Here is a 12,888-nt window from a genome sequence, read left to right as displayed (position 1 = left end):
CTAATAAAAGACAGAGTTGGGATAACGAGGGCATTTTCAGACTGGCAACCTGTAACTAGTGCAATACCACAGGGATTGGTGCTGTGGCAACAATTATTTTTTTAAAAATCTTGGATGAGGAAAGTGAATGAGGAAAGTAGCAGGTAACACAAAAATATGTGGGAAGGTTATTGGTAAGGATTAAACCACAAGTCTGCAGAGGGATATGGACGGGCTAACCAAGTATGCGAAAACCTAGCAGATGGAATATAATGTAGGGAAATGTGAGGTAATAGACTTTTCTATTCTTCCTGCCAAAGTGTATTATTATTTAAATGGAGAATGACTGCAGAAAACTATAGAACAGAGGGATTTAGAAGCCCTCGTATACAAATTGCAAAAAGGTAGCATCCAAATTCACTGGATAATGGGGAAGGCAAATGGTAATGGAATATAAAAGTTTTATTAAAACTGTACAAGGCAATGGACAGACTACAGCTGGAACACTGAACAGTTTTGGGATACATATTTAAGGAAAAATATACTCGCAGTGGAAAAGGCACAAATAAGGTTCACGAGGCTGATACCAGGTATTCTTTGCCACAGAAGGCTATCAAGGCTGGGTCATTAAGTAGATTCAAGGTTGAGATAGACAGGCCTTTAACCAGGAAGCAAATGAGTGATTCTGGGGAAAAGGCAGGAAAGTAGGCTTGAGAGTTCAGTTATGTCAAGGTCTCATTGAATGGCAGAGCAGATTTGATGGGCTAAATGGCCTATTTCTGCTTCTTTGCTTTATGCTCATATTGCAGCTAATGTAGTTTGTATGGATTTTGAAAATGTCTTTGACAAGGCTCCACATGGGAGACTGATAAAGAAGGTAAAAGCACATGGCATCCCAGGATATCATGGCAACATGGATCTAAAAATGGCTTAGTGATTGGAGACAGAGGGTGGTCGTAGAAGGTTGTTTTTGTGACTGGAGGTGTCCAATGGTGTACCACAGCGATTGGTGTTGGGTCCCTTACTGTTCATGATATAGATATACACCGGATAAGAAGGTTGTGACGTGATAAGTAAGTTTGTGGATGACACAGATATTGGCCAGGTGGTTAAAAGTGTGGAAGGTCTCAGGTTACAGGAAGATATAAATGGATTGGTCAGATGAGTAGATCAGTGGGAGACAGAATTTAACCGTGAAATATATGAGGTGATGCACATTGGAACAAGTCACAAGACAAAGGGGTACTAAATGGATGGCAGGACACTGTGAAGCTTAGTTGAACAGAGGGTTCTTAGGGTGCTTGTCCACAGAACTCTTAAGGTGGCAGGACAGGTTAATAGGATGATTAAGAAGGCATACTGAGAATTTGCCTTTATCAGTCATGTCTAGAAGGTTGTGTTGGAGCTGTGCAGAATTTTGGATAGGCCACAGCTAGAACACCGTATGCAGTTCTGGTTGCCACACTATGGGAAGGATGTGATTACATTGGAGTGGGCACACAGGAGAGTCACCAGGATGCTGCCTGTAACTAGTGCAGTACCACAGGGATTAGTGCTGAGGCCATAATTATTTAAAATAAATATCTTGGATGAAGAAAGTGAATGAAGAAAGTAGCAGGTAACACAAAAATATGTGGGAAGGTAATTGGTAAGGATTAAACCACAAGTCTGCAGAGTATATGGACAGGCTAAGCAAGTGGGCAAAAACCTAGCAGATGGAATATAATGCAGGGAAATGTTAGGCAATGCATTTTGGCAGGAGAGAGGCTGCATAAGCTCAGGTTGTTTTCTTTAAAGCAGAGAAGACTGAGGAGGGACCTGATTGAGGTGTATAAGATTATGAGGGGCATGGACAGGATGGATAGGAAGAAGCTGTTCCCTTAGCTGAAGAGGCAATAACAAGGAGGCATAATTTTAAGGTGAAGGGCAGGAGATGTAGAGGGGATTTGAGGAAAAATATTTTCACCCACAGGGTGATGGGAAGCTAGAATGCACTGCCTATGAAGGTAGCTGAGGCAGGAAAACTCTCAACATTTTGAAAAACTCCTGGGATGAGCACTTTAAATAACATATCGTTCAAGACTTTTGTCCAAGTGCTGGAAAGTGGGATTATTGTAGATAGGTTTACACAGACTTGATTGGCTGAAGACCCTCTTCTGTGCTATATTCCCAATTCAAATCATGTCCAAAAAGCAGTGTGCTAACACATGGGGACACTGCTACTAATCATTCTCCAGTCTGTTCACCACAAATTATTGCTTCTGTCCTTCAACCAATCCTTTTTAACCAAATTTGACATAGACCTACCTATTCCATGAGCCTCAATTTTATAAACCAGCCTTGTATGTTTACCCTTCCCCCTCATCCTTATCTCAGAAAGATTGCATTGCTTGAGAAATAAGGAGTAAAGTATTCCAGCATTATAGCTACACTCTGCTGGTGACAGCATCACCAGTGAAATGAATGCAATATGATAAGTACCCTATATCAATTGTTTTAAAACTGGGTTCTACAGTAAAGACTTTCCACAAACCAAATCATCTCTGTTATAACTTCAGATCAAACATTTTGGAAAAAAAGCATTCTAACTAAAGTTAGCTTCAGTCATGTAAATTAAATGTTACGAATTAGAATGAAAATATTCTCCAACCAACCTTGCTAAGCACTGCCTCTCTGCACTGCTTGGCTGGAAAACTGTAGTTAACAACAGGTATTCACTATTCATCACCCAATGGAAACAACTCAGTCATGAATTTTTAATTATTTCAAATTGAAACTCTTAACATTTAATCATGAATATGTGATGTTAAAAAAATATACAAAAGAATCCGACTCTTTTCTTGATTGATGAGACCAACAACCCGTCCCAACCCAACAAGCATTATTTGGAAGAAGTGAATATACTTTAGTGCCATTGTCAAACACCAATCCAGGGACAGACAGATATTGCATAGAAGGGCAGATACAGACATCTCCCTGATAGCTGTAAGGAAGTATTTGTTTGCTTTTTAAAAAGATAATTAGAACACTCTTTGCATGTAGCCCTTTGTATTATGAATATGTAATGAATATAGATAGTGAGTACTAATTAATCTGAAGGTGTTCAACCAAAAAGGTTCAAGAACTTTTGCCTTTCTTGAAGGTGAGGCATTGGAGAGAGCTCATATTTAGATGGAACTATGCAAAATCCATCAGTCTCCTGGAGAATTATCAACAGTGATGCAAAAGATGCACTGCTCTTCAAATGGATCTAATGAGGAAATCAGTTAATGTTCTAGAACATATAAGAACATAGCAACAAGGAGCAGGAGTAAGCCATTATTCAACTATATCACAGCTAACCTTTTGCCTCAACATTATTTTCTACACATCCTTTGATAGCTTTAAGATTTAGAACTTTTCTTCATCAGTAGCAAGGACAGCATTTGCTGCCCATCTCTTATTGCTCGTGAACTGAGTTGCTCGACTTTTTCAGAGGGCAGTTTAAGTGTCAATCACATTATTGTGGATCTGGAGCCATATGTGGGTCAGAGGAAATAAGAATGGCAGAGTTTTTTTCCTAAAGCACATTAGCGAACCAATCAAGTTTTTAAAACAGTTGATGATATTTTTAACCATCACTGAGACAAGCTTTATTTATGACCATGTCAATTTGGAGCAGGAGTTTGTCACTTGGGCCCTCAAGCCTGCTTCACCATTCAATAAGATTACGGCTGATTTTTCTGTAATCTCAACTCCATACTCCCACCTACCTCCAAAATTACATTGAATTGAATTGAATTCAAATTCCATCAGCTATCACAGTGGAAGTTAAACCTATGCTTTACAATATTATCCTGGGCCTCTGGATTACTAATCCAGTGACATTAATAGTACCTCATTGATTCCCCCAATCTGTCATACAGATGTAAAGCATGGAAACAGACCCTTCGGTCCAACCCGTCCCTGCCGACCAGATATCCCAACCCAATCTAGTCCCGCCTGCCAGCACCCGGCCAGTATCCCTCCAAACCCTTCCTATTCGCATACCCATCCAAATGCCTCTTAAATGTTGCAATTGTACCAGCCTCCACCACTTCCTCTGGCAGTTCATTCCATACACGTACCACACTCTGTGTGAAAACGTTGCCCCTTAGGTCTCTTTTATATCTTTCCCCTATGCCCTCTAGTTCTGGACTCCCCGACCCCCGGGAAAAGACTTTGCCTATTTACCCTATCCATGCCCCTCAATTTTGTAAACCTCTATAATGTCACCCCTCAGCCTTCGACGCTCCAGGGAAAATAGCCCCAGCCTGTTCAGCCTCTCCCTGTAGCTTAAATCTTCCAACCCTGGCAACATCCTTGTAAATCTTTTCTACCCCTTTCAAGTTTCACAACATCTTTCCGATAGGAAGGAGACCAGAATTGCACACAATATTCCAACAGTGGCCTAACCAATGCCCTGTACAGCTGCAACATGACCTCCCAACTCCTGTAGTCAATACTCTAACCAATAAAGGTTTGCATACTAAACGCCTTCTTCACTATCCTATCTACCCGTGACTTCACTTTCAAAGAAATATGAAGTTGCATTTCAAGGTCTCTTTGTTCAGCAACACTCCCTAGGACCTTACCATTAAGTGTATAAGTCCTGCTAAGATTTGCTTTCCCAAAATGCAGCACCTCACATTTATCTGAATTAAACTCCATCTGCCACTTCTCAGCCCATTGGCCTATCTGGTCAAGATTCTGCTGTAATCTGTCAATCCCCTTTTTGAACATACACATTGGCTGAGCCTCCACACCTTCTGAGACACAGAGTTCCCAAGTTCACCTTTCTGAGTGAAGAGATTCCTCATATTTTATTGTTATTAAACTTTATTCTGAGATTGATCCAGGTTCTAGATCTCTGATCTTGATTCAAAATTACAATAAATTGGCTTTGCAAATGCACTGTAATATTACAGAGTGCCAAGAGATTGATTATTAATGTCTTAAAGCCAAGAGAAGAAACATCGACTTTGATTTTTCTTTACTGAAGTGCTGCCGTTATTATTACAAAGGCTACAAACGCACTTTGTTGTGGAAGAGGTTTAATGATCAAAATTGGATCTTCCTTTCTTCCCCACCTTCCCCACCTCCCCCCCCTCTCCCCCCTCCCCAACACTTTCATTTTAATTTCAAACTTTTTGTATCCAAGGGATAATTCTGTAACTTTCTGGTCTAACATAGAACAGTATAGCTCAGTACAGGCCCTTCGGTCTTCAATGTTGTGCCAACCTTTTATCCTACTCTAAGATCAGACTAAACTACCCTTCATTGTACAATCTTCCATGTGCCTACCCAAGAGTTGCTTAAATGTCCCTAATATATCTGACTTTATTACTGCTGCTGGCAGTGCATTCCACACACCACCACTGTCTGTGTAGAGGACCAACCTCTGACATCTGCCCTAAACTTTCCTCCAATCACCTTAAAATTATGCCCCCTCGTGATAGACATTTCCGCCATGGGACAATAGTCTCTGGCTATTCACTCTATCTATGCCTGTCAATATCTTATACAACTCCATCAAGTCACCTCTCATCCTTCTTTGCTCCAATGAGAAAAGCCCTAGCTCCCTCAACCTTTCTTTATAAGACATGCCTCCAGTCCAGCAGCATCCTGATAAATCTCCTCTGCACCTCTCTAAAGCTTCCACATCTTTCCTATAATGAGGCAACCAAAACTAAACACAATATTCCAATTGTGGTATAAACAGAACTCCACAGAGCTGCAGCATAACCTCGCGGCTCTTAAACTCAATCTCCTGCTAATGAAAGCCAACACACCATATGCCTTCTTAACAACCCTATCAACTTGGGTGGCAACTTTGAGGGATCTATGGACATGGACCCCGAGAAGTGCATCCTATCCAAATTATGCCGAGTGTCTAATCTTAAAAATGAGCCTAACTTTTAATATATTTTAATATCCTCACTATGCAACAAATCTATTAAATACTTAACATAGGATTCAGGTCAAGTTTGTTTTTTTCACTGATTGTTTAACTTCCTGGGCAGTCCCCCATGATTTCTCAGGAAATTATTAGTCCATCTCTGTATCAGAACATTCTTCAAAAAGCTAATACTTTTTGCCAGATCTTGATATAAAAACTGGAAAGTTTTAGTTCAAATTGAGTTTCATCACACAAAACTACACTTGAACTTTTTGGTCATTTAAATCATTTGACAAGTAGATTCTATAAAGACAATCTACAAGATCAAGTAATGTCTGAAATGCTGTACATTTGCTGCAAACAGTCAAGTTCAGTTTTGTTAGCTCTCACAAATCTTAGACAGCATGACTGTGGGTGTAAATCAGCTCGGTCTGTTCAAATCAGCAAAATGCTTCTCCTTTTCTCATCCAAACAATGCCCCGGAGCAACAAAATGTTAAAGCACTGCAGTTTCCACATGCAATACCCAGCTCTATCTCATCATCCCTTCATTCAATTCTTCTGTTGTCTGTACATAATCAGACACTTTCCAATTAAATCTTGGACAGAATGAAGCCATTACCTTTGATCCTTGAAAGAAGGTCTGCTCACTAGCTACCAATTTTCATTGTACTCTTTGTGTTAAAGTTGACCCAGAGTTTAATTTCTGACCACATATGCCTGATGTCAAAAAATATACTTAATTTCATTTCTGTAACATTTGGGCCTGTGTAAGTCAATTAGCTTTGAAACCCTTAAGCATTGATTAACTCTAGAAATGGCCATTCCAATGCATATCAAGTTGGCCTCCCAAGTTCTACTCTTCTTAAACATCAGGTCACTAAAAGCCTGTTAACTGTCTTAACATGTACGAAGTTCCATTCACCCATCACCCCTGCATACTCTGATCTATAATGATTGACAGTTAAGCAATGACTTAATTTTAACATATCTATGCTTACTTTTACATCCCTCCGTGACCTTGCACCAACCATGTATCTCCCTCCGCCAAGTATGTAATTTCTGCCAAACTCATAACCCTCCTTGGCCCACTCCCTCCTTCATTTCCAACTTCTCAAACTCAATTAGTGCTGTTCCATCACAGGTAGTTACCTCTTGGACAAGGTTTTAATCATTTGCCTTCAGATCCCTTTCAGTGACTCAGTACCAGATTTTACTTGATAAAATTTCTATTACATGCCTTGGGATATATTATAGGAGAAAGTGAGGACTGCAAATGCTGGAGATCAGAGTGTCAAAGAGTGCAGTGCTGGAAAAGCACAGCCGGTCAGGCAACACTCGAAGAACAGAATCAACGTTTCAAGCATAAGCTCTTCACCAGGAAGTGGGGGGGGCAAGGGATAAATGGGAGGCGGGCGGGACTGGGGTTAAGATGGCTGGGAATGCGATAGGTAGATGAATGCAGGGGTGAAGGTGATAGGTCAGCGAGGAAGGTAGAGCGTATGTAATGGAAAATTATCCATTTACCATGAAATTAATTATTCATTTACTGTGAAATTTAAAGAGAATGCTTTTTTTTCAAATCAATGCTTACTGAGCTTTGTAAACGATGCTTTGATGAAGGTGTGCAGTTAGCTTATCTCTGTTTGAATTCTGTAAACATTCAACTCGACCTTGCGATAGTTGAACTCAGTGAAAGCTGAATAACTTATGTCTAGGACCAGGGGATGAGAGGATAACAATTTGAGTCTCTGCCCTTGAGAGTGTGATAAGGAATGCTATAAGACAGGCAACTGTGTAATGTTTCGGTAGTCTTTGCATTGAGACATCTGACTTAGTTTAATGAGTCAAAATCCTGCAGGATTTTTAATAAAGATCCTTTCTTTGCTCTTGCTAATAATTGAGTCAAGTCGATTTAATTTCCACGACACTTATAAGTGCCTATCACCTATCTGCTCCATCCTCCCCTCCGATCAATCACCATCACCCCCAACCTTCATCTGCCTGTCGCATTTCCAGCTATCTTACCCCCAGTCCCAACCCCCTTCCATTTATCTCTCAACCTCTTTGGGCCACTCTCTCATTCCTGGTGAACAGCTTATGCTTGAAACATTGATTCTTCTCCTCCTCGGATAATGCCTGACCGGCTGTGCTTTTTCAGCACCGCACTCTTCAACTTGGGATATTTTAAATATAAGTTGTTGTTGCAATTACTTTTCTACATAGTTATATTCTGGGCTTATATTCTCCATGAAATTCATGATTAAGCTTATGCATTTTTCTGTTATAAATGTGTAAATGGTACAGTGACTTCAGGCAAAGGGATGATATGAGGTCAAATGCCAAAGTTGCACTCTCTGCTATTAGCTTCATGAAGCTGGCATCTCAAATTGGTCTCCCTTTTATTTGAAGAAAGTTCCTGTAGTCTCTCAAGTACTTTACTAATTGTACTTTTGTTGTTAACAATTTCCAATGAATGTCAACCATTACTTGCCTTTTTTTTATTTCAACGTTCCTTACATTCTCTTAATTTCTTTTGCTAACCCTGATTTGACCTCAAACTATTCCTCCTCCTACTCATCAGTCCTTCATGTGCTTATTTTCCAATCATTAAGGAGACACCCTATTGCTTTCCTTAATCATTCTAGTCCAAGATGCCTGACTGCCCTTGCTGTACCCTTATCAGATTACACTTTCAGCAACTTTACAAACAAAAGTCTTTTGAGTTAAAGATTGTAAGGCCATGCCTAACTAGTGTCTCAGCCACTGCAAAAACAGGCTAGTTTCAATCAATGATATCTGACAACAGACATGCAAGGAAGCCTGCAACAAAATAAAGCACAAAATTACAGATTCTGGAACATGCGGAGGTACTCACAACAGAGCGCTTTCTGGAGTCGGCGGATCTTCATTGCTGTCCGGTAAGCAGAAAAACGCACGTTGTTTAAATCACCTGCATTTGAAAAATATTTAAACAGTTTTTTCCTAATTTTCAGTACAACCATTTTAATTAGAACACATTCTCAACTGCCGCTCCAATGAACAGAGGGGGATGAATAGCTGCCGAAAAATATAAGGCACAGTAAAAGGAAATGATAACAATTAGTTCAATTATTGTTCACATCTTTTCTGGAATGGGAACATCTCTGGGAAGACCAACTTCATTACCCATTCCTAACTGGCCTCATGTCGATGGTAGAAAGCTACATAAAATTCATGTCATAACTTGCAAGCATTATCTGGTGAACAGAAGGTGAGAGATAATAGTTGGTGACTCATGCAAGTCTCATTGCGGGCTTTGAGGCAGAAGGGAAAAGAGACAGATAATTATCCTTGGTGAAACGTTTAGATTTTTACCACCTGGTTTTTCAGGGCTATGAGTGGCCTTGGATCTAAAGTGGGATCTGTGGCTCACGTGGACACATCAAGTGCAAGTTGCCATGGATGCCATTCTGATAATTCTGTGTTGGATGCAGCAAATACCTGATGGAACGATGTCGAGTGCTGCCATGTTACAGCTGAATGCTTAATGTCCTCAATGACACATAGCTAGATGTATGTTCACCAGGAACATGAATAGTCCCTCTGCCAGAGTTATTTAAAGACATTATCAGATTAATTGCTGATGGATTTATACCAATTACTGCCAAATTTACAGGTTGGTACTTTCCAGACTTCTTTTAAGTTGCTAAAGTCCACAGCAGTAGATGCTGTTTATTTGGATTTTAGTAAATCCTTTGACAAAGTTCTGTACGTTAACTAATTAGTAAAGTTGTCACATGGGATTCACATGGGATAATTTTGAACTTGCCAACTGAATACATAATTGGCTTAATGGCAGGAGACAAGAGAGTATTGGTGGAGGGCTGCTTTCCAGACTTGACGCCCGTGACCAGCGGTGGTCCACAGAGATTGGTTCTGGGTCCTCTTTCATTTGTCACTTCTTTAAATTATTTGGATGAGAATATCGAAGGAATGGTTGGAAGTTTGCGGGTGACACCAAGATTGATGGCACAGTAGACATTGAAGAACGTTTTCTAAGATTACAAAAGGATCTTGATCAAATGGTTCAATGGGCTGAAAAATGGCAGATGGAGTTCAATCTGGATAAATATGAGGCACTGCATTCTGGTACAACAAACAAGGGTAGGGCTTATACAATTAATGGTAGGGCCTTGGGTAGTGTTGTAGAACAGAGGAGTGCAGGCACATCATTCTTTAAAGTTTGTGTCACATATAGACACGGTGGTTAAAAAGGCATTTGGCACACTTGTCTTCATTGCTCAGTCCTTTGAGTATAGGAGCTGGGACGTTATGTTGAGGTTGTACAGGACATTGGTGAGGCCTCTTCTGGAATATTGTGTCCAGTTCTGGTCACCTAGTTATAGGAAGGATATTATCAAGCTGGAGAGGGTTCAGCAGAAATTTACCAGAATGTTGCCAGGTATGGAAGATTTAAGTTATAAAGAAAGCCTGGACAGGCAGAGACTTTTTTTCTCTGGAGCGTAGGAGGTTGAGAGGTGATCTGACAAAAGTTTACAAAATAATGAGCAGTATAGACAGAGTTAATGGTAGTGTCTTTTCCCTACAGTGGGGAATTACAAGAGACTTAGGGACCACATTTTTAAGGTGAGAGGAGAGAGATTTAAACAAAACATAAGGGGCAATTTTTTTTACACAGAGGGTGGTTCGCATGTAGAATGAACTTCCTAAGGAAGTGGTGAATGCGGATACAATTACAACATTTAGAAGACATTTGGATAGATACATGAATAGGAAAGGTATGGAGGGATATAGACCAGGAGCAGGCAAGTGGGACTATCTTTGTTTGGGATTATGTTCGGCATGGACTGTTTGGACCAAAAGGTCTGTTTCTGTGCTGTATGACTCTATGTAGGTTGTGAAGGACTTTGTGCAAACCTCAAGGTTACTACGCAAATCATTCACAGACATGGATGCAGTCCTAGACATTTGCAGAAAACCATGTCTGTCAATGCCCAATATGGTGGCAACCGTCATAATGCCTCCAAGTTGTAAGTCTGCTGTGCTAGCCACTTTGACCCATCATGAAAAACCAAAGGATAGCTACTGAGCTACAGAGTCTACCCACAAACAACTTGGTTTCTGACTCTGATATGCAACCTATTCACATCCGGGCAGAACATTCACAGTAAAAGCCAAGCTGCCACATGAAGTGTGACAGGGCAGGTGCTTGTCTTGCTGAAACAAATTTTCTGCTATTAGGATAACTCGGGGGAGCCTTTCAGCACTTGGCAGAGGTAGGAATACACATACATGAATGACTGGGACTGCAGTAGGTGAGAATGAAGGCGTTCAAAGTTTGAGTTCTGCCAGGGCCACTAAGCTCCTAGCCTCATTACAGCCTTAGTTCAAACATGGTCAAAAGAGATGAGGGAGTTGGGTGAGTGTGACCATCCTTGACATTAAGGCTGCATTTGACCAAATGTACAAAGTTAAAATCACACAACACCAGGTTATTGTCCAACAGATTTAATTGGAAGCACCAGCTTTCAGAGCGCTGTTTCTTCATCAGGTGGTTGTCAAGTGCTTCCAATTAAATCTGTTGGTCTATAACCCGGTGTTGTGTGATTTTTAACTTTGTACACCCCAGTCCAACACCAGCATCTCCAAATTTTGACCAAATGTGGCATCTGGGAACCCTAACAAAATTCTTTTTAGTAGAAATTTGGGTGGGGGGGGGGGGGGGCGCGAGGGGAACTCTCTGCTGGTTGGAGTCAGATCTAGCACAGAGAAAGATGGATGTGTTTTTTCAAGGTTAGAGTCATGAAAACAAACCCTACAGCCTAAGTTAAAAATCACACAACACCAGGTTATAGTCCAACAGGTTTAATTGGAAGCACACTAGTTTTCGGAGCGACGCTCCTTCATCAGGTGATAGTCAGGTGATTTTCATCAGGTGAAGGAGCGACGCTCCGAAAGCTAGTGTCCTTCTAATTAAACCTGTTGGACTATAACCCGGTGTTGTGTGATTTTTAACTTTGTACACCCTAGTCCAACACCGGCATCTTCAAATCATGCCTACAGCTTAACACCTCATGCATCCAGAGAATATGACATCAAAGGTTCAGCTTCTTAAAATGGTGCCTAATTCCTCATAATGAACCTCTTACTTTGTCCTGCCTATGTCATTGGTACCTACATGGACCACAACAACTGAATTCTCCACCTCCCGCTGAAAGTCTTTCTCAAGGCCTAAGCAGATAAGACCACAAGATATAGGAGCAGAATTAGGCCACTCTGCATACTGAGTTTAGATCAGAGTGGTGCTGGAAAAGCACAGCAGGTCAGGCAGCATCCGAGGAGCAGGAAAATCGACGCCTCGGGCAAAAACCCTTCATCAGGAATAGAGTCTATTCCTGATGAAGGGCTTTTGCCCAAGGCGTCAATTTTCCTGCTCTTTGGATGCTGCCTGACCTGCTGTGCTTTTCCAGCACCACTCTGATCTAAACTCTAGTTTCCAACATGTGCAGTCCTCACTTTTGCCCACTCAGCGCAAACGCAGTGTACAGTCATTCACTCATGGCTTACTTGTTTCTCAACCCCATTTTCCTGCCTGTAACCCTTGATCTGCTCACTAATCAAGAAGCTAACCATCTCTGTCTTAAATACACTCAATGACTTGGCTTTCACACAGTCTTCTGTGGCAATGGGTTTCACAGTTATGGACTCTCACTCTTTGCTGCATAGAATAGTCTCAATCCCTCTGATAATACTACATTGCTTTTATTATTGAATGGTTCCCTCGATCAGTGCAATAGTCAATTTGCGGAAATACTCTGTAGCTCTTGCCCTCCGGTTCCCCTGTCTGCCTCGTTCAGGGTCGTGTAGAAATCCAGAAACTAGGAGCAAGAGTCAGCCAATCAGCCCTTCAAGCCTGGTCCACCATTCAATAATGGTTAAATGATCCTCTATTTCAATGCCATTTTCCCAGTTTCACCCCTAACCCTTGAT

General features: G+C 41.0%; 1 protein-coding gene across 1 annotated transcript in view; it reads right to left on the bottom strand.

The window, feature by feature from the left end:
• Window positions 1-12,888, bottom strand: part of utrn (utrophin) — a 686,012-nt gene that overhangs the window by 130,367 nt on the left and 542,757 nt on the right. The window contains exon 59 of the mRNA XM_087991761.1: window positions 8,774-8,848. Within this exon, the coding sequence (XP_087847887.1) occupies window positions 8,774-8,848 (75 nt within the window). The remainder of the gene's footprint in view (window positions 1-8,773; window positions 8,849-12,888) is intronic.

The sequence above is a fragment of the Chiloscyllium plagiosum genome, unplaced genomic scaffold (assembly GCF_037043375.1).
Source record: "Chiloscyllium plagiosum isolate Xiang-an unplaced genomic scaffold, Cpla_swu_hap1 HiC_scaffold_10, whole genome shotgun sequence".
NCBI lineage: Eukaryota > Metazoa > Chordata > Chondrichthyes > Orectolobiformes > Hemiscylliidae > Chiloscyllium > Chiloscyllium plagiosum.
Note: the sequence above shows the minus strand (reverse complement) of the source record. Positions and strands in the feature narration are given on the sequence as shown.